The 26,362-nt window shown below is 36.0% G+C and overlaps 1 protein-coding gene across 1 annotated transcript in view; it reads right to left on the reverse strand.

Annotated features, from left to right (window-relative positions):
* LOC127862766 (ATP-dependent RNA helicase DDX24-like) overlaps positions 1 to 26,362 on the reverse strand; it is a 44,799-nt gene that overhangs the window by 3,266 nt on the left and 15,171 nt on the right. Inside the window, exons 5-16 of the mRNA XM_052402020.1 lie at positions 24,816 to 24,888; positions 24,218 to 24,303; positions 20,033 to 20,137; positions 19,255 to 19,461; positions 16,710 to 16,820; positions 15,822 to 15,940; positions 13,823 to 13,944; positions 10,765 to 10,883; positions 9,215 to 9,392; positions 4,065 to 4,168; positions 2,163 to 2,280; positions 123 to 219 (exon numbers count right to left, since the gene is read on the reverse strand). Of these exons, the coding sequence (XP_052257980.1) occupies positions 123 to 219; positions 2,163 to 2,280; positions 4,065 to 4,168; positions 9,215 to 9,392; positions 10,765 to 10,883; positions 13,823 to 13,944; positions 15,822 to 15,940; positions 16,710 to 16,820; positions 19,255 to 19,461; positions 20,033 to 20,137; positions 24,218 to 24,303; positions 24,816 to 24,888 (1,439 nt within the window). The remainder of the gene's footprint in view (positions 1 to 122; positions 220 to 2,162; positions 2,281 to 4,064; positions 4,169 to 9,214; positions 9,393 to 10,764; positions 10,884 to 13,822; positions 13,945 to 15,821; positions 15,941 to 16,709; positions 16,821 to 19,254; positions 19,462 to 20,032; positions 20,138 to 24,217; positions 24,304 to 24,815; positions 24,889 to 26,362) is intronic.

Consider the following 26,362-nt stretch of genomic DNA (forward strand, 5'->3'; position numbering starts at 1 on the left):
GTCACATAAGCTCACCATTTCACTTCGTGATAGGTGAGCTAAAAAGGCCAAACAAAAGTGCAAATCTTGAAAATATTAGAAGTGTTGAAGAATTTTCAAGAATCACACAAGTAAAAGCCCACCTGTACTCTTCTGACTCAATCTTGCGGACAAGATTCACGCGATTTCTTATTTCAGCAACATATTCCTGTTCCGTCGGAAACATTGGGAGGTCCTCATCTGAAATGAAAATACTCCATTTTGATCAAGGTAGTGAGTCTATTGGCAATAAGGCATCCATATACATGTAACTCTAAAACATTTGGTGGTGAATAGTTGTACATAATCATGAATACTATAAAATATATAATTATGTTGAACATTTTAGTGCATAGGATCCAAGTTTTGTTTTGTGACATGTAACTGAACTATGCTTAATATTGTGTTCTATCTAATAACAGGAAACCGTCGGAGACGAGTGATGCTCCCCAAATTTTTTTTGGCACAATATTGCACTATATATTCAGATAAAAGGAAATGTCTTAAGGGGCATAACTTTGGACAAAATAATACGATAGACGGTTAAGAAACTTAAAAATTACAAAGGGCCATAACTCTCTAAATAAATCATCTAACCAGAACCCACAAATAACATGTGCATCTCTTCAAGGTAGTTAAGCTTCCTATAAAGCTTCATTGAATTCCAGTCAGTAGTTGGGGATAAATAGCCCAGACCCGAATTGCACTATATGTACAGTTTATAGAAAATTTCAAAGGGCCATAACTCGGTGAAAAAATCATCCGACCATAACCGGCTGATAATATGCACATCTCCTCAATGTAGTGAAGCTTTCCATAAAGTTTCATTGAATTCCTGTAATAAGTTGCTGAGAAATAGCTCGGACAAGAATTGCACTATATGTACAATGGAAAATTTCAAAGGGCCATAACTCTGTGAAAAATCATCCGACGAGAACCGCCTGATAATATGCACATCTCCTCTTGGTAGTGAAGCTTCCCATAAAGTTTCATTGAATTCCGGTCATTAGTTGCTAAGAAATAGCCCGGACAAGAATTGCACTGTATGTACAGTTAATGAAAAATTTCAAAGGGCCATAACTCTGTGAAAAATTATTCGACCAGAACTGGCTGATAATATGCATATCTCCTTTTGGTAGTGAAGCTTCCCATAAAGTTTCATTTAATTCCAGTCATTAGTTGCTGAGAAATAGCCTGGACAAGAATTGCACTAAATGTATAGATAATGGAAAATTTCAAAGAGTCATAACTCTGTGAAAAATCATCCGACCAGAACCCGCTGATAATATGCATATGTCCTGTTGGTAGTGAAGCTTCCCATAAAGTTTCATTGAATTCCGGTCATAAATTGCTGAGAAATAGCCCGGACAAGAATTGCACTATATGTACAGTTAATGGAAAATTTCAAAAGGCCATAACTCTGTAAAAATTCATCAGACAAGAACCGGCTGATAATAAGCAAATCTCCTTTTCATTGTGAAGCTTCCCATAAAGTTTCATTGAATTCCGGTCATTAGTTGCTGAGAAATAGCCCGGACGAAAATTGTGCACGGATGGACAGATGGACGGATGGACAGACAGACGGACGGACAGACGCACGGACAGACGAAGCGGCAACTATATGCTCCCCCAAAAATAAATTTTGGGGAAGCATAAAAAAGATGATATATTTTATATAATATACACAGTCAGAAAACATAAAAGAGAGCCATGCTTGCAAAAAAACTAACTAATCGGAGTTTCTGTGAATTGTTAAATGGATTTTGCTTCATTTAAATATGTAAAATTACATTTTATTTATTGAAACAGACGATCCGACATTTGAGTGTTGGTCTGGGAAAACAGGACTTAATGCATGTGCTTTAAGTTTTATTCCAGATTAGCCTGTGAAAGGCAATCCACAATGGCTGATCAGGGACAACACTTTCCCCATAGACTGGATTTTTGTTTAGAAGAGACAACCTTTAAATGAAAATGTCCATAAAAGCGGGAAGACCCACGCATTAAGCCAGCATTAAGACCCATGCATTAAGCTAGCATTAAGACCCATGCATTAAGCCCAGTTTTCCCAGAAGGGGGCTCTATTAACTGTACCATAATACAATCTGATGAAAATGTCTCAAAGAGGGTTATCCATTCCATACTTTTATTGAGCGTGCTGATAATCTTCCGGTAGTTCTTCACATCATCGGGTCCAACAATCATCACGCTGAGACCCTCTTTATTAGCACGCGCAGTACGACCACTGCGATGGACGTAATTCTAAAACAGACAAGCACTTCATCACATGACTAGCAAAACAACAAGAGCACCGCATAACGGGTTCCACGCTGGGCTGCGGGTGCAGTTTTTAAAAAGAAACCGTCGGAGACGGGTGATGCTCCCCAAAGTTTTTTTTGGTCACAATATTGCACTATATATTCAGATAAAAGGAAATGTCTTGAGGGGCATAACTTTGGACAAAATAATACGATGGATGGTTTAGCAACTTAAAAATTTTCAAAGGGCCATAACTCTCTAAATAAATCATCTAACCAGAACCTACAAATAACATGTGCATCTCCTCAAGGTAGTTAAGCTTCCCATAAAGCTTCATTGAATTCCAGTCAGTAGTTGGGGATAAATAGCCCGGACAAGAATTGCACTATATGTACAGTTTATAGAAAATTTCAAAGGGCCATAACTCGGTGAAAAATCATCCGACCATGACCGGCTGATAATATGCACATCTCCTCTTGGTAGTGAAGCTTCCCATAAAGTTTCATTGAATTCCTGTAATAAGTTGCTGAGAAATAGCTCGGACAAGAAATGCACTATATGTACAATGGAAAATTTCAAAGGGCCATAACTCTGTGAAAAATCATCCGACGAGAACCGGCTGATAATATGCACATCTCCTCTTGGTAGTGAAGCTTCCCATAAAGTTTCATTGAATTCCAGTCATTAATTGCTGAGAAATAGCCCGGGCAAGAATTGCACTATATGTACAGTTAATGGAAAATTTCAAAGGGCCATAACTCTGTGAAAAATCATCCAACCAGAACTGGCTTATAATATGCACATGTCCTCTTGTTAGTGAAGCTTTCCATAAAGATTCATTGAATTCCGGTCATTAATTGCTGAGAAATAGCCCGGACAAAAATTGTGCACGGATGGACGGAAACACGCACGGACAGACGAAGTGGCGACTATATGCTCCCCCCAAAAATTTTGGGGGGAGCATAATAAAAGAAAGCTTGTCAGATTTTTTTTATTTTTTTTGAGGTCACAGTGACCTTGACCTAGTGACCAAAAAATAACTGTGGCATGTAGAACTCATCAAGTTGCAGCTACATATGAAGTTTCAAAGTTGTAGGTCGAAGCACTTTGATTTTTAGAGCCAATGTTCAAAACCTTGACAAAATGTTAAGGTTTTAGCACGACGCGCACAAGACACGACATGACGAGCTGGCTATGACAATACCTCCGGTAGATGAGGCTTAATGCATGCACACAGTGTCCTCCCAGATCAGTCATATTGCAAAGACTCGGCTAACTAAGTTACATTATTGAAATAAGCATGTACTTAATTAAACACTTGAAGCTTTAACAATAAATATGTTGAAAAAAGTCTTTCTGAAAGATGTATGTTGGTAAACAAATGCTTCGTATTCTTACCATACTATTAACATTTGTTCATACAAATGGCTTAGTTATTTACATTTTTCGGGAGCAAGCTGATGTTACTTCTCTCCCCGAAAAACAACCCTAAGACTAAATTAGCTCTTTCCCCCATAAGAAGCAAAGTGAAAATGGCTTTTGCAACCAGCATAAAAACAGAACAGCCTGCGAGTAACTCGCAGTCTGTTCAGGTTTTATGCTGTTTGCTGCTCATTAGTTGGTTGGAAATAAAGCCCTCAAAACTTGAACCTAGCAAAAAAAAGTCTTTAATTAAATTCAACTTTAGGACGGACTACAAATGCGTAAAAATACATATTTAAGAGGAAAAGGGTTAAGTATGATCCCTTTTTGGTCACAAAACACAGGCTGACTTTCAGGTATCTCACCTCCACTGTGTGAGGAACCTGGTAGTGGATCACGTGCTGCACGTTGGGAATGTCAAGGCCGCGGGCAGCCACGTCCGAGGCCAGCAGCAGACCTCGAGGATTGGCTGGAGAAAGCAGCATAACAAAATATGTTGAAGGAGTGTCATGGAACAAAGGACTAAATGCATATGCTTTGTTTTTGTCCCATATCAGCCTGTGCTGACTTGCAGGACGTTTATTTCTGCCAATACACAGTTTGCTGTGGATTAATGGATATTGTGCCCACTTCACAATTAGGTCAAAGGTCTGATGCCAATTTTGGGACTGTTGTCAAGATCTTCTTTTAAGTGATTACAATTTTGCTTTTACCAATAAAACTGACTAATAAAATCGATAATGGAGTTGAAACAAAAGCTTCATCACAAACACAACATCTACTGGGTTAATATTGTCCGAGTAAAACAGGATCTCTATATGTTTAATATAGTTTAAGTTCTTCTTAGTCATGGCAGAATGCAGATATAAATTTAAAATTATTTCTACAATCCTATTAAAACCCAAATTTGGTTATGAAAAAAAAAGAAATTAGATCTACATGCATATGGCCTTCAATTAAACTTGCTTAAGTACTTTTCGAGTTGTCGCAGATTTCAGTTTTCTCTTATTTCTGTAACCATACCAACCACAACTGTTTGATAAAAAAAAACACACACTAAAATAACATACATATTCACCATTTGACCTTCAATCTACATGCTGCGTGTCATCAACTAAGCTTATATACTTTTTGAGTTATCGCAGGATCCTGATTTTTGGGACAATGTGCATACAAAACTAAATCAGCATGCACATTTCTTGTATAGTCCTCTATCCATATACCAAGTTTCATCAACAAAGGTTACAAACTTGTTGAGTTATTGCAGGTTCCAGATATAAGTTTTTTTTTTTATAATTTCTGTAACTATAGAAATATTTTTTTAATTTAAATTGTGTACATGTGTTTACTAAAAAATGATTTAACATGCATATTCCTCTTATGGTCCTCTTTCCACATACAACATTTCATGAAGTTGAACAGACCTGGAGTACTTGTTTAATTATCGCAAAAAATAAGATTTAAGTTTCCAACAATTTTTGTAACCAAGGCAACCAATTATTTGTTTTTACAAAATAGCTGAACAAAACAAGCATATTTCCCATATGCCCTGATATCCTAATACCAAGTTCAGCCTAGCTTAAGTATTTTTTCAAGATTGAGATTGACACACGGACGGACTTGAGGTTAACTTATAGACCCCCCTTGTTACACTGGTACAAGACCAATAAACACATTTTAACTAAACTAATACCTGCCATTATTGGATTTATATTTTATAGTGATATCCTGGGGAAAAGATTGCTGTTTAGATTGCAGATCCAAGGGACACTTCAGGCACATGCATTGAGACTAGTTTTCATACAACATGAGACATGTCTACTTTGTCTAATTGACAGTTACGAAAATAAGATTTAACAAGAGCAGTTTGTAAAACAAACATGCCCCCCAAATGGACGGTCAGTTGTAGTGGCAGCTATTGTGTTAATACATTAGAGTATGATTGGTAATTTAAAGAAGAATTGCTTGCGTGACTCATTCGTGAGTTATCATCCGAAAACCATTTTACTGTTTCAAGTCACTGTGACCTTGACCTTTGACCTAGAATCAATAGGGGGTCATCTGTCAGTAATGAGCAATGTCCCTATGAACTTTCCTGATCCCAGACTTAAGCGTTCTTGAGTTATCATCCTGAAACCATTTTACTGCTTCGAGTCACTGTGACCTTGAACTTTGACCTAGTGACCTGAAAATCAATAGGGGTCATCTGCCAGTCATTGCCAATGTCCATATCAGTGCTCACGCTGCTGCCAGACATTGTCGCCAATGGCGATTATTTTATCCAACTGGCTATTATTTCTTAAAATTGTCTAGAAAAAATGGCGATTATTTTATCCGCATATATCAAAAAAATAATTGCCTCTAAAAGTTGTCCGGCGAGTGCGAAACGCCTGTAAATCGGGCCATCAAGCAGGAAAAATCGATAACGAGATTACCTGTGTACACACACTCGATCATGTGTATTGTCATAAACGCGTCAATAACTTATGCGAAATCGTGGCCTAGAGCGTTTTTCTTAGTGTCAGACAGCAGTGATATATTTTGGAAAAAACGTTTTTAATCTCCCGGTGCTTTACCAACTATCGGTACTGTTAGATCCATTATTTTTTCGCCAATTATAATTTGTCATTATCGCCGCGAATATTTTCGGCCGGTTTTGTTTTTTACGCCGTTGAAAATTGCTTGATGAAATAATTATTAAATCGCCATCAACGAATTATCCCCGTAATAACCGCTGTTTGTCGTCTGCTTAAACATTTTTTGATGTGTGATAAATTGATAATGATTTCAATTTTTAAACAGGTAACCAGGTTAAAAATAAAACTGAACCACACTTTTTCTCCATTTGAAGCATTTTAGCAACACAGCAACAATACAAATCCCCCAATTTTTAGTCAAAACGCTGCGAAATTTTTCCAATTCAAAGGGACCCGGCATATGCCATGGTCAGCTAATTTTAACGAAACACGTGTTTGGAATTTCACTAATTATAGTTATAGTTGGAATAAATAATTTGCATTTGATATTGGCCTCTGCCTACAATTAAGCGGCCGATGGCAAACGTCGTAATAAGAGATAAAGCAGTCGAACGATGTGCACCTTTTATTTAATCATTAATGTGCAAAACGCATACAATTTTTCGGATTGCCGTTTTTGGATGCTGTATTTTTGTCGTCGATTATAATTTATTTTCGAAGTTCATAATAGAAAAAAAATGAATGATGAATACACATGCGTTGATACGGAAGGTTTGGTTTATAATATTTTGAATAGTATTCACCAGAAATTGCAATTGGAAAAACTATAATAAAACAGTATAATTAGTAAGGGCTCTGGGTGGGGTGGGGGCTCTGCCCTTTATTCTCATGTGTATGTAACTGTAGCTGATATCTGGTTTGTTAAGTGACACCCAAACCTCGATTGTATTATTTATTGTAATGCCATGATAATATTTTATAAGAAAATGACACACTAATATTATGCTTGTTATATATATAATATATATACTTAAATTCAATAGATATACATTTAATAAAACATAGATAAAATGAGATAGATTGTTTTTTCCTTTTTGCCTTCAGTACCGATTTGCTGAAAAGTCCGCGTCTGTTTTGGCTATTATTTTTTTAAGGAAAAAAATTATGGCTATTATTTTCTGAAGGCCAGTGTGAGCACTGTCCATATGAACCTGATACCAGGCCTAAGCGTTCTTAAGTTATCATCCGGAAACCGTTTAACAGCTTCAGGTCACTGTGACCTTGAACTTTGACCTAGAGTTCTGAAAATCAATAGGGGTCATCTGTAAGTCATGACCAATGTCCCCATGAACTTTCCTGATCCTATCCTTAAGCATTCTTGAGTTATCATCCAGAAACCATTTTACTGTTTCAAGTCACTGTAACCTTGACCTTTGACCTTGAGTACTGAAAATCAATAGGGGTCATCTGTCAGTCATGACCAATGTCCCTATGAACTTTCCTGATTCCAGGCTTAAGCGTTCTTGAGTTATCATCTGTAAACCATTTTACTGCTTCGAGTAACTGTGACCTTGAACTTTGACCTAGTGACCTGAAAATCAATAGGGGTCATCTGCTGGTCGCGACCAATTGCCCTACGAACTTTCCTGATTCCAGGCCTTAGCATTCTTGAGTTATCATCCAGAAACCATTTTACTGCTTCAGGTCACATAAGACCTTGAACTTTGACCTAGAGTCCTGAAAATCAATAGGGGTCATCTGTCGGTCATGACCAATTTCCCCATGAACTTTCTGATCCTAACCCTAAGCATTCTTGAGTTTTGATCCCGAAACTATTTTACTGTTTCAAGTCAATGTAACCTTGACCTTTGACCTAGGGTACTGAAAATCAATAGGGGTCATCTGTCAGTCATGAGCAATGTCCCTATGAACTTTCCTGATCCCAGGCTTAAGCGTTCTTGAGTTATCATCCTGAACCATTTTACTGCTTCGAGTCACTGTGACCTTGAACTTTGACCTAGTGACCTGAAAATTAATAGGGGTCATCCTTAAGTCATGACCAATGTACCTATGAACTTTCCTGATCCCTGGCCTAAGCGTTCTTGAGTTATCATCCGGAAACCATTTGTTGGACGGACCGACCGACATGTGCAAAACAATGTACACCCTCTTCTTTGAAGGGGGGAATAAATATAACCTAAAAAGCCTGCAATAATTCGAATGTCCCATAACTTCCAGTGAGACAAATCTGTATTGCTGTTCTAGCATCTGTTTTATCACATGTTTGTAGCAATTTCACAAGTGAACGTTTAATTTTGTCTTGCCTAATTGCAACTACTCAGTGGCAACAGCAAAGTTTCGTCTTTTACAAGCATCAGTGAATTTTTAATGAAACAGTGTACAGGTTTCAATTTCCAATTCTGTGTTTTATTTTAACTGCAACTGTGCCTTAGACATAGTTTACATGTAGACTAAGAATGAGCAATCCATCTCGTAGGACCTTATAATTATTTTTTTAAGAAGCATGAAAAAAGCGCCTAAATCATTTAAAGTAATTAAGCCACTTTTGCTAATATCATCAGATCTTAAACAAACCCTCTAAAATTGAAAGTATATATTAAATGAACAATGAACCTTCTTATATAATAATAATGACAGACATAAGAGTAAATACTTAAAATCCCTACAATTCCCTTAGTTTGATACCCAGTTTAATACCCACTGTGCGAGGCTTTTTATGATTTGATAAAAACAACACAAAAAAGGCTAGCGAGTGTCACAGTGAGCCTAAGGCTTTCAATGCATGGAGCTTATCTTAATAGCTTTTAAAATAAAACAAAAAAATAATCTGAAAAACATACAAAATAAGTATAATCAAACTTGGAGAATTAGATCTACATCCCAAGTGAAAAACTATCAAAATTTTGAAAAACTATCAAAATTTAATACAATCAAGCTAAAACAAATACATTGAATCTTAAGCAAAAATAATAATGAAAACATAAGTCACATATAACTTAGAGATAAGTACACCCCACCTGTGAACCTGTCGAGGTTTTTCAGTCGTTGTCTCTGGTGCATGTCGGCGTGTAGGGGCAGGGGCTGGCACTGCAGGAGCCCAAACAGAGACACTAGCCTGCGTATGCAGTCCTTGCTGTTGGCAAACACCAGAGTCCGACCGGGGTACTGCTTCAGGAAGTAGTACAGGTAGATGTCCTGAAGAGGGGCCAGGAAATAGGTGGAATGGTGTGTAAAGTGTTGTCCCATATTAGCCTGTGCAATGTGCACAGGCAAATCAGGGACGACACGTTCCACCCTCATTAGATTCTGTTAAAAAGACTTTTCAATTAAATGTGGCCATATACACTTATCTGGGGAAATTTTTTAGAGTGAAACACCAGAGCCTTTTTTGCTCCCCCCCCCTCATGTCCCTCTTGGTGATAAAATTTGATATATCTTGGATATATTTGAAATATGAAATGGCAAATTAATAGTAAATGCTTTTAAATCTTATTTTCAAGTGTGATACAACAAATTCCCCTGATTTATCAAATTATAAGAGGATTTCATTAGCATGGTTCAATTTTCAATATAAGAAGCATGCCACACCCACATATATCTTTCTTTACATTATCCAATACTGTAAAACCATTAAATTTTGTGTGGTACGAATTTTCATGGATTTCGTTGGTCCGCTAAACCACGAATTCAAGTACCAACGATTATTTATACATTTTTAATCCGAAAACATTTTGAAAGAGACATTATTGATTGAGATATGCTAGTTAATACAATATGTTGTTTTCTTGATAAGTGTTTGCGTAATAATACTTTTTAAATCAAGCACGGTATTTAAACTGTACATTAACTATTGTTCTCTTTTACGTGACGTCGTCAAATTAACAGTTTGCAGATTTATCACATATGAATTAGTGCCAATTAAAGTTATAAGGCACATAACGTTTTACACACATGTATTTTGAGGACTTTATTACTCAATTGTTACTACAAGGGGACCAACTGCGCTGAAAAGTGCAAATATTGTCAAAACAACATTGATGACAATTAGCGAGCGGGGACACAAGTGCGCCACTTGATCGCTCTTTTCGGCAATTATCGGCTACACTTTCATGCTTCAGTGCACATTAACCTCAAGTCTTGCTGTCAACACAGATTAGCTGATTATGCTTCGTTATTACTCTGGTTGTTTTAGTAAAAGTTATTAATTATTATGACGTTCAGTCTTCCACGAACATTTGAAGTATACTAAATTACGTATAAACGAATTAGTAGTTTTTTTATTTGCAATCCACGAAATTACGTGTCAACGAATTAGTTGTTTTTTATTAAACCACGAAATTTCATACCGACGAATTTCTATACGTTTACAGTATTTAGACAACTCACCCTTCTACCTAAACACTCCAATAACTCTGCATGTGTACCGTTTTTCCTTGGAGAAGTTGATCCTAGCCTTTGTTAGTGAGTCCATTGCTGTCCCCCCATATCAGCATAAAGTGTCGTCCCTGACACAGGCTTATCTGGGATGACACTTTACGCACATGCTTTAAGCCCCGTTTTCCTGTACCTTTTCCTCCTTGGTGCAGTTGATCCTGGCCTCCGTCAATGAGTCCACCGTCCCCATCTTGGTGGTCAGGTCCACCACCTTCGGCTTGTGCTTCAGTCCCATCTTCTTCATGAGATATACTGCACAGGATAATAATGAGTCAGAGATGTCAGTATATTTTGAAAAACGATGTCAAAAGAGTGAAATGACCCTTGGCTTGAAAATTTAAGAGGTCAGATGTTACTTTTAGGGGTCACAATACTGAAGCACAGAATTATTTATATTACTTAAGAATTGAATAGCATTTTTCTGCATTTCATCAGTGTATGAACTGTTGGGAAAATTACTCCTAATTTGCATAAACGCCGGCGGATTGTTTTGTTTAAGTGTGATTGACCAATAAAGAACAACGCCATTAAGTTTCGCGCAAAACATAACGTCATTTTGGCAACTTGTTTATGACCCGAAAGTAGCGCCATTAATTATTCATGTTTAAATTTGCATACGAAGTGGGTTCATCAGAAAATGAAAAACTGGTCACGTGAACAAGTTATCCAATCAGAATGCAGCATTCATATGAATGTGATAGAAGTTGCAATTATTTCTCTGTAAATATTTCTTAGTATTCATTTTAGTCACATACTATGCGATTGAACACAATCTGTGGCATGCAAAATATATAATTCCTTTAGCTTTCTGGTAACATTTGCATGAAGATGATGCATGGCAGATAATTTGCTAGAGTAAAAAGTGAAGAAATTGCAATATGCTTGCAGCATTAAGCACAATTCTGCCAAAAATGAAATCCTTGATGTGTATGTTTTATCCTCATAAAACATGTTCACTTCATTGACTCAATATCCATGCTTAATTTCAGTATTTTTTTTCCAACTGTCATAAATAATGTCCTAATCGTAACCACGATTATACACAACATGCAAGTCAATGTTGTTAAAAATGAAATTTTGACTCACATGAATCCCCTCCCAATTAAATACCAAATTTAATATAAGTAAAAGAATTTTTTAATTCTTTAAATCAACGTCTTTACCAATCCAAAAATTAAAACATCTCAGCATAATACGCTTATATGAACAAACTCACACCTAACATAACATATATGTAAGACCAAATCTGTGAAACCAGAAATTTCACCTTACTTCCTAAACGATTTAGAATTTTATGAAATGACTGAGAGACTCAAACAATGCCTAATATTTTTAGGAAAAAGTCCGCAAAATGACTGATAATTGTGACACAATTTCACAGTTTTACTAGAGGCCTTAGGAGGATTAAGGAAACAAGTTGAATGTCCTTGTATGATTTTGATGAATATACACAGTCAAAACTGAGAACAGCCGTCAGTTAAGGGAAATGGCCAAAGTGACCCTTGTCAACAGGTGACTGCTGTTCCCTGATCACCACATTTTAGATGATTGGTCAGGTGTATTGCTACGTCGTTACCCCATCTAGTCGTTTACACATAGTTTAAAACAAAGGCTCATGGCCGATAACTAAGCATAATAACATAAAGAACTTATATAGGGATAAAACGTGTTTTCGAGGGCATGATAATCTGCGGGCGCTCGAAAAATCCGTTCCTGCCCGAGTGCACTCTTGCAGGAACGGATTTTTCGAGCACAGCACTCAGGCAGGAACGGATTTTTCGAGCGCCCGCAGATGATCATGTCCGAGAAATGTGTATTTTCGCTATTATTGCATAAACAAATCACACATACCAAAATAATTTTAACTAACAGTAAAATCAATCTGTTTTGTTCATTCGACATTGACAAAATAATTTGATTATTTCAATACAGTACAAGGTTGTGTTTTACATATGCCTCATTCGGTCATCATCCGACATGACGAGCTTTACCTTTGGATAGGCAGTTTTCGATTTAAAATGTGTTTAAACAGTGGATTAATGCAAAGTTGAAATACAGCCGCGCAAAGTTAGAAATGAGGAATTATTTTGGAATTTACAGCAGGAACGTTGAAGGTACATAAACACTTACATTTATAGCATAGTCTTTTGAAAGTGTTGACTGTTGAGTAAATAACCTTAACTTCATTGACGTTACCAATAAAATAAAGCTGTTGTCAAGAGAGTGCAGATGGCATAACTTGAAAAATGGATTGAAATAGTCATTATCCCTGCATGCATGAGGAAACTGGTGCTTATTCAGTTCCCCATTTATGCTTGAAAAGTCGTCGAAGGCTGGAAAAGGGAAGTAACTGCGCGTGGACCAGATTATGGATATGAAAAACACATTGCAGGGCTTGAACGGCACGTGAATCGCATTGTTAATACACGATTTCTCCCCTTCAAGCCCTCCTTTTGCCAAGTTTCTGCACCCCGCCAGAGGGCATTATAGATAGAGTTTATGCAATAATATTGAATAACATAGAATAATAATTTCCAAATTGATTTAATTTCATACCTTTTTTAAACTAAATATATGACTGTCTCAACCATAATATTGTTGTTTACTCTTGCATCTTGTTCATTCAGTAAATCCGACAGATCAAATAACATTCATTGGGTGATATTTTTAAATAAAGGTTGTCACATGTACAATTATATTGCTTTACATTAAGAAAATAATGATACAATTGACAACAAAATTATTATATGTGTACATATATTTGGAAGCCTTAAATTGGGATCTTTTCAGAGGGTAATAGGGAAATTTGTAGTTTTTCCTTGATTGGGAAGGTGCCATTTTCCAATACTTTATACAGAAAGAAAGAAATCTCTGATTAAAAACACATATTGATTAGTTTGTTTTTTCATACAACTACTTCACTGGCATTAAATTGGAACAAAAATAGATGATTGGCAAAATACTGTTTAGTGATGAGATTTTTTACATTTTACATCCCAAAATGCTGTTCAGTGATGAGATTATTTACATTTTACATCCCATGATAAAATTAAACCAATGTAAACATATATTGACAAGTTTGTGTTAATTCAACTGATCTACTTACAATAATTAGACATTCAAAAAGATAATTGGCAAAACACAGTATAATGATTAGATTATAATTACTGATACATATACATATGCCTTACTAAGTTTCGTCTTCTCGTCCATTTTTTTCTTGCGTTTCTGCAGGACCCTCTGTGGCCCGGTGTGTATCAGTGTGAGAGTGGCAGAGAACACGTACGTGTGGCGAGTCTCACTGTTACCTTCCCTGCAGTCAGCATGTGGTACAGTTTAGGCATTTAATGAGGCTTAATGCATGTGCGTAAAGACGCTATCCCAGTTTAGCCTATGCAGTCTGCAAAGGCTTATCAGGTACAACGATTTCTGTCTGGACTGTATTTTCGAAAACAAGAAATGTGTTTGTCAGAACCTTCTGCGCCGCTTTGAATTTGTTTTTTTTGTTTGACCTTTATCCTTGAAGGATGACCTTGACCTTTCACCACTCAAAATGTGCGGCTCCATGAGATACACATGCATGCCAAATATCAAGTTGGTATCTTCAATATTGCCAAAGTATTCATAAAATGAGCGATTTTGGCCACATATACTTGACCTCTGACCTTGAAGGATGACCTTGACCTTTCACCATTCAAAATGTGCGGCTCCATGAGATACACATGCATGCCAAATATCAAGTTGCTATCTTCAATATTGCAAAAGTATTCATAAAATGAGCGATTTTGGCCACATATATTTGACCTCTGACCTTGAAGGATGACCTTGACCTTTCACCATTCAAAATGTGCGGCTCCATGAGATACACAAGCATGCCAAATGTCAAGTTGCTATCTTCAATATTGCAAAAGTATTCATAAAATGAGCGATTTTGGCCACATATATTTGACCTCTGACCTTGAAGGATGACCTTGACCTTTCACCACTCAAAATGTGCAGCTTTATGAGATACACATGCATGCCAAATATCAAGTTGCTATCTTGAATATTGAAAAAGTTATTGCAAATGTTAAAGTTGGAGCAAACAGACCAACGTACAGACCAACAGACAGGGCAAAAACAATATGTCCCCCACTATAGTGGGTGGGGGACATAAAAAGCAACTTCTTTGAAAAGAAAAATAACATAAAAGCAGGAAGTGTTGTATCGGACTAGCTTGTGTGAAATGCACAGGCTATCTGAGATGACACTTTTTGCAAAGTTAACAACAGTTTATCAAGCTATTTTTGCTTAGAAAAGGAAAAATTCAGCTGAAAGGAGTATAGTTTACATGACCGAATGCTACATTGCCAAGTGATTTAACAGTAGATATATCAGTAGATATATGTCAATGAAGGGAAAAGTTAATAACTTCTTGATATTTCTTGTAATGCACAAACACTATAAATTGCACGCAAACTCTTGAAAAACAATTCAGTGCAGTCAATTGTCAAAAAATCCAATAGCAAAAGTGGCGCAGTGTAAATTAACCATTTAATAATACAACCATCAATACATAAAGCCATTAATAAAAAAAGCAAAAATTTAGTTAACAAAACCAAAAGTTAAGGTACATTTTTCCGTTCCAAGTATAAACATTTGTTGGGACCGAATAGCAAATGATCTGTACAAAATATATCCTGCGCCTATCAATAAAAAAAATAATCTATAATGAAATATACAGAGGGTATTGAGACACCATCACAGAGGATGGGCAACCATTGCAAAATGTTTTGTTCTAAACCTGCCAATCCTTAACATGTTTTATTATAAACACTGCGTATTTTATAACTTGAACACTTCTAGTCCTATCAAAATCTCTACTTCTATCAAAAGCTGCTGTTCTCAAAAGTGGCCAAGTCACCATTGTATTTTTAGACTTAAGAATGAACTTAGATCCAAGAAAAATATGTTCAGCATATGAATATATCCAGGCTAAAAATGTTGCTTAAATCATAAGTAAATTGTACTAGATTACCCATGTAATTAGAGGTGTTAAATTCCATGTCATATTGATCTGTATTTGACTATTGGAATATTCTAGTTAAAAGAATATTCAGAATTTGTAGACATAAGTTTTAGAATGATTTGATGAATAAAGGACGGGTCTAAACAGCTAAACAGCGATCAGTCCTAACCACATTAGCATACCGTTTCATCTTCTCGAGCAGTTTAGAGAGCTCCTCAAAGTGTCCCTTCTCTATCATCCTGTCTGCCTCGTCCACCACCACATGGGGCGTCTTCTCCACCTCTGATAGGTACACCTCACCCTGGTAGAGATTAAGAGAAAACTGGGCTTATTGCAAAGTGTCGGCCCTGTCGAATAGGCCAAGGACAACACTTTCCACATAGAGTTGATTTTTGTAGATTTTTGCTGAGAAGAGACTTCCTTTTATAGAACAAATACTAAACAAGCGCAGTGTCTTCATTGAATAGCCTGTGCAGATTGCACGGGCTTATCTAGGGTGACAATTTATGCACATGCATCAAGCCCTGATTCCCAAAGGCAAGGCTCATATTTTAATTCAGAAAGATGAAGAGTGCAAAAGAAGGGTGAAGTGGCCTGCTCCCTATTCTTTCTCCCTTTTGTACATCTGGACTTGTAAGAAAACTGTGAGAGTTGTATGAAATTGTATACATTTTTGTAAATAATAAATTGCAAACAAAAACACTATCCTTAAAGACCTGAATTACAAGTGTTACACTACGAAATTACTTTGATTTAGCAAGGCATAGGACAAATGCCTGCAGACTGGACATTCATTCCATCCTGCAACTATTAAGCTGCACATTGTGCCATTTGTGTAAATAGATCTTTCACTAGAAAATGCATTTGCAATAAAAGGTAGCCAAACATAAAATGTTAGCACATTCAACAAGACGTGATTTGTCACAAGACAGAATGGTCCATGACAGGATGGTCACTACAGGACAGGAATATCACTTCAAGACAGGATGTTCACAAGACAGGATGGTCACCACAAGACAGGAGTTTTACTACAAGAAAGGATGGTCACTACAAGACAGGATGGTCAGTACCTCTTGCACCAGCTCCCACAGTCTTCCAGGGGTGGCCACAATCACATCCGGACACTTCTTGAGGATCCTCCTCTGCTTCTCAAGAGCCAGGCCCCCTACTATTGCTGCTATCTGAAAAACACAAGCCTTGCTGTAGGAAAATGGTGCTTAATATATGTGCTTAGTCATTCAAGTTTAGCCTATGCAGACCGTACAGGCTTATCAGGGACAACACTTTCGAATGGATTGTTTTGTTTAAGTGTGCTTGATTAGCCTGTGCAGACTGCGTCTTTTTCATTATGACTTACCCGTATATTCTGTGTTTCATATACAGTCAATCTTGTGGATGCGACCACTTGTATTAAGTGACCTTTGTCTTATGCAACCATTTTAAAATCCCACGGAGCTTTTTCACTATATAATGATATTGTATTAAGCGACTTTTGTCTAACGCGACCAGCGACCGCTGATTTTTGTGTATTTTGATGTCCGAATCTTGAATTAAGGGACCACTAGGTAGTAAAAGTGGTAAATCTATTTATCTTTCAGGGACAAATCCGTGTTAATTGTTTATCTAAGCTGATAAGATGTACTGTTACACCTCTGCTTTGTTTTCACACCAACCATTATGATTATGCTTTGTCTCGTTGACCTGTTCTGACCAGTATTGTTGTAGACTGCGTATCAATTTATTGAGTTGAATAATAGAGAAACGTTTTACGCACAGTCTACAGCTTAAATAGTTTACTATGTGGAACTTTAAGAGACAACGCTGATTTTTCTCGAGTATAGATAACAGGTGCAGAAACAATGCACTGTATGCGACAAACATTTCCTGAGAAGTGCGGAAAATAAACTATTAATCGGCAACATCTGTCGAAATCCATACATTACCAATTTGTAATTATGCTAATTAGTAGATATTTGTTAGCCAATCACATTGTTATTTACTTAATAAATTTTCCAATCAGGTCTGTTTGTTTGTTTTCAATTGACGTGTTTTAATTTTTTCAGCTCATTATGTATCATAATCGAGTCAGATTTCCTTAAGTGTACATGCAGAAATTAAAATGTCAAAACAAAAAGTTTTAACGTTGAACGAGAAAATTCGGGTTTTGGAATTGTCAATGAGTAAAAGTGCACGTAAAATCGCAGATGAGTTTGGAGTCGGTAAAACTCAAATTCTGAACATTCTTAAGTGTAAAGCCGAGGTGCTTTAAGACGTGGAAAATAATGTGTCAGGTGAAAAAAAATGCGTAAAATATTTCCTTGTCTATGTTGTTTTTGCAAATAAATATGTACAGACAATTCATTTATAATAAATGATAATTTATAATAAGTGAAAAAATAAAACACATTATAAGTAAAATATTGTTTATGTATTGTGTTTATATTCATTATATTATAAAAGTTAAATATTATTGTTGACAAAAGAGATTATCCTTCATATAGATTAAAATTGAGGGTAAGCATTCTTCCAGAATGGCCTGTTTTATTTAAAGACCATTTTATTAAGAGACCACTTTTGATTACTCCCTTGAGTGGTCTCTTAATACAAGATTGACTGTATTGATGTTCACAAATTGTAATTTTAAATGTTAAAATGTAACATTACTCGTTCCACTGCAATAGAATAAAGGTAAAAGCAGCTGCTAAAAATGCTCATTTCAGGACTTAATCAGTAAGCTTAATTTGTATTTATATGCATGATTAAGGTTTGATAAAACAGTTGCATTAGTCATGAAATGACTTTCCTCACCCTGTATATTTTGTGGAAAAACAATTGTTAGCTACTGGCATATTGTATAGTACATGCACTAAGTACTAGTAACCCTCTTATATAGGCCTAGCTTTCTCAGAAAAAGTATGAGCAGTAGGTGTGTGATTTAAGAACCACCTCAGGGAGGAAAATGCCCTACCCCCCTTACAGAGTTCAACTAAACTCTTCATTTTTATATAGATCAAGCACAGTTGATAACTATTTGTAAAATTAGTTGTACATAGAAAAGGAGGAAATCAGCTGAAAGGTGAAAAAAATCACACCCCTTGAGCTGGTTACCAGTCGATCATTATAGGTCACATAACCCCAAACCGGAACTCCTGTTTTTAGGGTTACATGCAGTCAGTTTGATACTTAGCACACATTGTTGAGTGCATGCTGCCTAGGATTTGTAAAATACATTGCAAATGGTTGGTTTTGGTATCAACCTGAAGGTATATTTGTAAGCAATAAGAAAATAAGCCATTTTTGTGCTCTACTTTTTGTGTTGATGGTTCCCGGCTTTGAAAGTAGGTCATACTATTTGAGCCCAAAATGGTTGTCTGCACAGCTGTCAAAACCGGTTTGCCTATTCTAAGGTAAATATTTTGAGTTTGCGCGTATAGAATTTAATGACATGCATTTTTTTCAAAAGATTATGCATTAATCTTTCCAATTATGTATGATGATATAGTGGGTATGCGCTTGATCATGGTAAAAATTGATATTGAACTTCAACTATTTTATATGTAATATAGAAGGAAATTAATTGCGCATGCGTAACCTTATATATCTGAACTGCCATACCTTCACATCTGTGTACTTGGCCACAGCCTGAAGGTGGTTCTTAACCTGGATGGCCAACTCTCGTGTGGGCTCAAGGATCAACGCCCGCGGGTACGACCTTCGTGGGGTTGTAACCCCTAAATGACCTTGACCCATCGGTGCAGGGTCAGAGGTCATCCAGCTCATGTCCACGTCCTTGACCACTCGGACACACCCTTTACCATCCTCCTGATACAAGAATGTGACATATTAACATACTGATATTATACGTTAGCGTTATCAGAGGCAAAAATAGACAAATACTACATGAATCTCATATTGACTACTAAATTCTTAAATTGACAACTCAAATTTATGTTACTTATACTTAAATAATGCATATTTTCACACCTACTGAGCTGACATTTATTTATAATAAGCATTTTGGATACAAATTCAAATTTTTTTGCGCCAACCTAGCATATATAAGAACGCCTGGATAATATTAACATATGCGCCTAAAGACAAAAACTTTCAAATTATTTGTGCATATTTGCATATTTCTGTTAACTTCATATTTAAAATAATTGAACACACTTTTTTCTACAAAAATATCTTTGTTTTTGGAAATAAATACCATGTCACTAACACAATTTTCATATTAAGCATGTTAATAATCCATTAAACAATGCAGTCAATTTTTCAGGTGATTCTACATGTATGCTGAATCCTCTAAAAATTGTGTTTTGTCAATTAAAAGACTATTTATGTATGGTCTTTATGTATAAACAAGCATGTTAATAAAAGAATTCACAAATACTGATATTTCTTCTAATTCTTCTTCCTCGGATTCACTGCTTCCTTCTTTCTCCTCCATTTCTGTGTGAGTATCTTGCTTAAAGTTTTGGCTGTCCCTACTCACTGCCTGTAAATATATCCGGTATGCTTGTAAACTTGAAATGGCCAATAAAAACATTTAGAAAATGGTAAGGCTCACACAAATCTTCATTAAAGTATTTTAACCAAAACAATAAAAGTGTCTGAGGTCCACTAATGCTCTGCATCATTCCATCATCCATCATCCCATAGTATACGTATATATTACTTGAGGTGACGTTCTGAAAGAGTTGAATCACTTGAGTTAAGTCATCCCATAGTATACGTATATATTACTTGAGGTGACGTTCTGAAAGAGTTGAATCACTTGAGTTAAGTCATCCCATAGTATACGTATATATTACTTGAGGTGACGTTCTGAAAGAGTTGAATCACTTACGTTAAGTCATCCCATAGTATACGTATATATTACTTGAGGTGACGTTCTGAAAGAGTTGAATCACTTGAGTTAAGTCATCCCATAGTATACGTATATATTACTTGAGGTGACGTTCTGAAAGAGTTGAATCACTTGAGTTAAGTCATCCCATAGTATACGTATATATTACTTGAGGTGACGTTCTGAAAGAGTTGAATCACTTACGTTAAGTCATCCCATAGTATACGTATATATTACTTGAGGTGACGTTCTGAAAGAGTTGAATCACTTGAGTTAAGTCATCCCATAGTATACGTATATATTACTTGAGGTGACGTTCTGAAAGAGTTGAATCACTTGAGTTAAGTCATCCCATAGTATACGTATATATTACTTGAGGTGACGTTCTGAAAGAGTTGAATCACTTGAGTTAAGTCATCCCATAGTATACGTATATATTACTTGAGGTGACGTTCTGAAAGAGTTGAATCACTTACGTTAAGTCATCCCATAGTATACGTATATATTACTTGAGGTGACGTTCTGAAAGAGTTGAATCACTTACGTTAAGTCATCCCATAGTATACGTATATATTACTTGAGGTGACGTTCTGAAAGAGTTGAATCACTTACGTTAAGTCATACCATAGTATACGTATATATTACTAGAGGTAACGTTCTGAAAGAGTTGAATCACTTGAGTTAAGTCATCCCATAGTATACGTATATATTACTTGAGGTGACGTTCTGAAAGAGTTGAATCACTTACGTTAAGTCATCCCATAGTATACGTATATATTACTTGAGGTGACGTTCTGAAAGAGTTGAATCACTTGAGTTAAGTCATCCCATAGTATACGTATATATTACTTGAGGTGACGTTCTGAAAGAGTTGAATCACTTACGTTAAGTCATCCCATAGTATACGTATATATTACTTGAGGTGACGTTCTGAAAGAGTTGAATCACTTGAGTTAAGTCATCCCATAGTATACGTATATATTACTTGAGGTGACGTTCTGAAAGAGTTGAATCACTTCAGGGTTTTTTTTTACTAAGAAAGTGACGCCGATATTCGGCGTCTTCCCCTACCAGAATTTTTCCCCTCAAAATACAATTTCCCCACCAAAAATATCATTTTTCACCAAAATATAATATTTTTTCTCAAAGAAATGATTATTTTTCCTTTGGGCATTCGACAATTATCCAAATTGCACCAAGTAAACGACCTCGCTCTCTCTCTCTCCAGACGAACACAAAAAATCTGGGAATCCCAGTTATTCTAAATATAGCTCTTAAATTACGTCATGTAAACTGGGCAACTAATCGTAATAATCATGTGACTATTTTACTGGATACCGGTCTTGCGCGAAAAGCGTGTTTCGTCAATTAATTACCGGAAACCAGTCGAATTTTCATCCGGGCTATATGCAAGCCAAGATATAAACGTGAAAACAGAAAAAAATGTCTCACAATTGACACTCTTACACAAACAAAAAAAACATTCGGACTCGGAAGATACTGAACGCATCGAGGCATTTTTTAAGAAAGAATCATCGAAAACCGTTATAACCCAGCAGGATTCTGAGGTAATCAACATCGAACATTGTGAAAGTGAAAGTAGACAATCGGCAGCTGCCGATCCTTTCCCTTCCAATACTGTAGCAGATCAAGATCGTCAAGCCATTCGTCATGAAATTGAAATCACAAAATTGACATCATCCCCCGGCCCCAGTACAGAAATATAGCTGAAAACATTTCCCATTATTAAATCTACACCTGCAACTTTATTAAGGACTTTGACTTTAATACGTGTTAAATGTGTTTAAGAACAAAAAAGGACAGAGACAAGCCTCTTTTGATGAGTTATAGACATTGAAATGAACAGTTTTTATTTTTTCCCCTAATATGTCTCTTTCGCACTCTTTTTTCCCCTTTCACCCAGCGTCCAGCTTCTTCCCTTTTCTCTAAAAAAACCCCCTGCACTTACGTTAAGTCATCCCATAGTATACGTATATATTACTTGAGGTGACGTTCTGAAAGAGTTGAATCACTTACGTTAAGTCATCCCATAGTATACGTATATATTACTTGAGGTGACGTTCTGAAAGAGTTGAATCACTTACGTTAAGTCATCCCATAGTATACGTATATATTACTTGAGGTAACGTTCTGAAAGAGTTGAATCACTTACGTTAAGTCATCCCATAGTATACGTATATATTACTTGAGGTAACGTTCTGAAAGAGTTGAATCACTTGAGTTAAGTCATCACATAGTATACGTATATATTACTTGAGGTGACGTTCTGAAAGAGTTGAATCACTTACGTTAAGTCATCCCATAGTATACGTATATATTACTTGAGGTAACGTTCTGAAAGAGTTGAATCACTTGAGTTAAGTCATCACATAGTATACGTATATATTACTTGAGGTGACGTTCTGAAAGAGTAGAATCACTTGAGTCAAGTGGCAAGAGTTTGTATTGACATAAGGTTTAGGTTTGAGTGTCAATAAACGATTATCATTTTATGATTGTTAACATTTGCAGAAAGTTTGGTAGCAATCAATCGAAAACTGTTTGAGTGAGAGAGTGGAAATCATCACAAAGAATGATTTTGAAAAATTCATGGGCCATAACCCAAATGTGTCTTGTGAGATTTGGCTGGTTTTTGCCCTTATTTTGTTCTTACTTACATTTTCAGAACGATTGGTGACTATCAGAATAAAAAACTGGTTACCTTAGAGAGCAGGATTCATCAAAGAGCCATATTTTCAGTCATATCTTAAAGGGACATGACGCAAATGCACGTAGCAAGATTTAGCTGGTAATCTATTGTGTTTAGCCTTAATCTTATGCTAATAAACATTTTCCACAAGTTTGATGACAGTAACATTAAAACAGGTTGAGTTAGAGAGTGGAAACCTAAAAGTGCAAACAAACTGACAGACAGACAAAGCAGAAACTATACACATCTGTTAAAGTGCGTAAAAAAAGACTCAAATCAATGAAAAAAGACAAAAAAGGTGGGGGAGGGGGAAGCAAATAATAGCTTAATTTTTTTTTTCTATTTTTCATATGTGTTACATTGTAATATATTGATTTTATATTAATATATTGATAAAATATGTTACAATACAACAAAATAGGCAAGAAAAATATACATTGAAGACGAATTTCATAAAATGCAGCAAAGACAAATTAGCGCCCCAAGCTGATTATGACGGAGATATTTCGTACATATTTTCCTACAATAACCGAAGCATTTGTCTTTTTAGTAAGTGTTTGTGTGTCGTATGAATAGATATCGTCGCAGGAATTTAAAATAAACCGTTAAACTAAATATACATTCACATCATACACGCATGATTTTCATGCTGGCAAATTCGACTGTACAGTCTTTTTTTATTTCAAAATTAAATATCTGGCTTATTTCGCATTTTTCAGCACATGTTCTTCTTAACTTTTATTTTAATTTACATTGATATATATGTTAAATAAGTTTTTTACACACTTTATATGAATTAATAAATATTTGACAAAATTGTATAATCTGGCTTTAAATGTTGTAATACATAAAAAAATATTCAGTTTTGAAACCTAAAATGTGGAATTTTCGGTAGGCAGTTGGGAAAAACATCTTCTTTTTGCGATTTTGATGCAGCTGAGGTTTGGCCCACAACTTGACCAAATAAAATCACAGGAAGCTCACCCCTTTTCCTAAATAACAACAATCCCACTACCTACCTGATAAACTTCCCCATCGTCTTTATCACTGTCAACAATCATGCTGTCCACTCCACTGTCAGCGCCTCTGTCCACTGAATCCTTTTCTGCAAGGAATCAAAAGAACTAGAGTGATATTCACTATAAAAATAATTCAGAAAAAAAACTCTTAATCAACACAGATAAACGGTCCTTTTGATTGGGTCACTCAACAAGAGGAAATATTCTCTGCCATGCTGTATATCATAGGTGTATGACTAAAGAATTTATAGTCGGGGTAGAAACACTTAATCCACAAAATCATACAATATCAGAAAAACAAACATACATGTAAAACAAAATGTGAACCTTAATATACTTGTGAACAAAAACAGAATTCACAACTTATCAGCGATTTTTTGTGATAATTTTGTTAACGAGAAAAGAATTAGAAAAGTAAATTTTACAAAGGGGAAAACTCCGAAAATAATGCAGCTATGTACCGGTTTATTATCCTCCCTTAAGGTTTTCCTGGGGTAGGGTAGGGGCGGCAATAAAAATATATGATAAAAATCACTTTAAGCAATAAGGACAAAAATACAGTACAGTTACACAAAGAACCTGCAATACAATAACATACCAAGCTCCAACTTTTTCTGCTCCAAGATAAAATGCAGGACAGGAATTCCAAATGCTAATGTCTTTCCACTGCCCTGCAATGAAGCGCCAATTCAAACAGTTATAGAACCAAATAATAAACAAGATGTGTTTGTGAAACACAATGTCCCCTATATGATGTTTGACATTGTAGGATGACCTTGACCTTGTGAAGGATGACCTTGACCTTTCACCACTCAAAATGTGCAGCTCCATGAGATACACATGCATGCCAAATATCAAGTTGCTATCTTCAATATTGCAAAAGTATTCATAAAATAAGCGATTTGGGCCACATATATTTGACCTCTGACCTTGAAGGATGACCTTGACCTTTCACCACTCAAAATGAGCAGCTCCATGAGATGCACATGCATGCCAAATATCAAGTTGCTATCATCAATATTGCAAAAGTATTCATAAAATGAGCGATTTTGGCCACATATAATTGACCTCTGACCTTGAAGGATGACCTTGACCTTTCACCACTCAAAATGTGCAGCTCCATGAGATACACATGCATGCCAAATATCAAGTTGCTATCTTCAATATTGCAAAAGTATTCATAAAGTGAGCGATTTTGGCCACATATATTTGACCTCTGACCTTGAAGGATGACCTTGACCTTTCACCACTCAAAATGTGCAGCTTCATGAGATACACATGCATGCCAAATATGAAGTTGCTATCTTCAATATAGCAAAAGTTATTGCAAAATGTTAAAGTTGGCGCAAACAGACAGACAGACCAACAGACAGACAGGGCAAAAACAATATGTCCCCCACTACTATAGTGGGGGACAAAAAAAAAAAAAGGAATTTCAACTGATTTTGAAAACCAGGAGTGAAATGAAAACCATGATTAACAAGCGATGTGTTTGTGAAACACTATGTCCCAATGTATTTGACCTTTGACCCTGAATGGTAACCTTGACCTTTCACCACTCACAATGTGCAGCTCCATGAGCATGCATGCCAAATATCAAGCTGCTATCTTCAATACTGCAAAAGTGTACATTAAATTAGCGATTTTGACCCATATATTTGACCTCTGACCTTGAAGGATGATCTTGACCTTTCACCACTCAAAATGTGCAGCTCTATGAGATACACATGCATGCCAAATATGAAGTTGCTATCTTCAATATTGCAAAAGTTATTGCAAATGTTAAAGTTTGAACAAACACACAAACCAACCAACCAAACCAACCAACCGACAGGGCAAAAACAATATGTCCCCCACATATAGTGGTGGGGGACATAAAAATTCATAAGAATTTGTAGGGCTCAAAATACTCAAGCAAAGAGTCATCTTAATAGTGAACACTGTATCATAAAATTACTATGTAATCTAAGTTTATGCAGGCTAAACACCGAGATTTGATCAATTAAATTAATTCAAATTAATCAAATATCTGTTAACTGAATAAGGATATAACAAAACACTTAATTTTACAAGATATGTTTGCAAGACATGTATGAACCCTGTTTGCAGCTAATATATCAGTATTTGCAATTGCCAAAGAAACAT

Source organism: Dreissena polymorpha, chromosome 16 (genome assembly GCF_020536995.1).
Source record: "Dreissena polymorpha isolate Duluth1 chromosome 16, UMN_Dpol_1.0, whole genome shotgun sequence".
NCBI lineage: Eukaryota > Metazoa > Mollusca > Bivalvia > Myida > Dreissenidae > Dreissena > Dreissena polymorpha.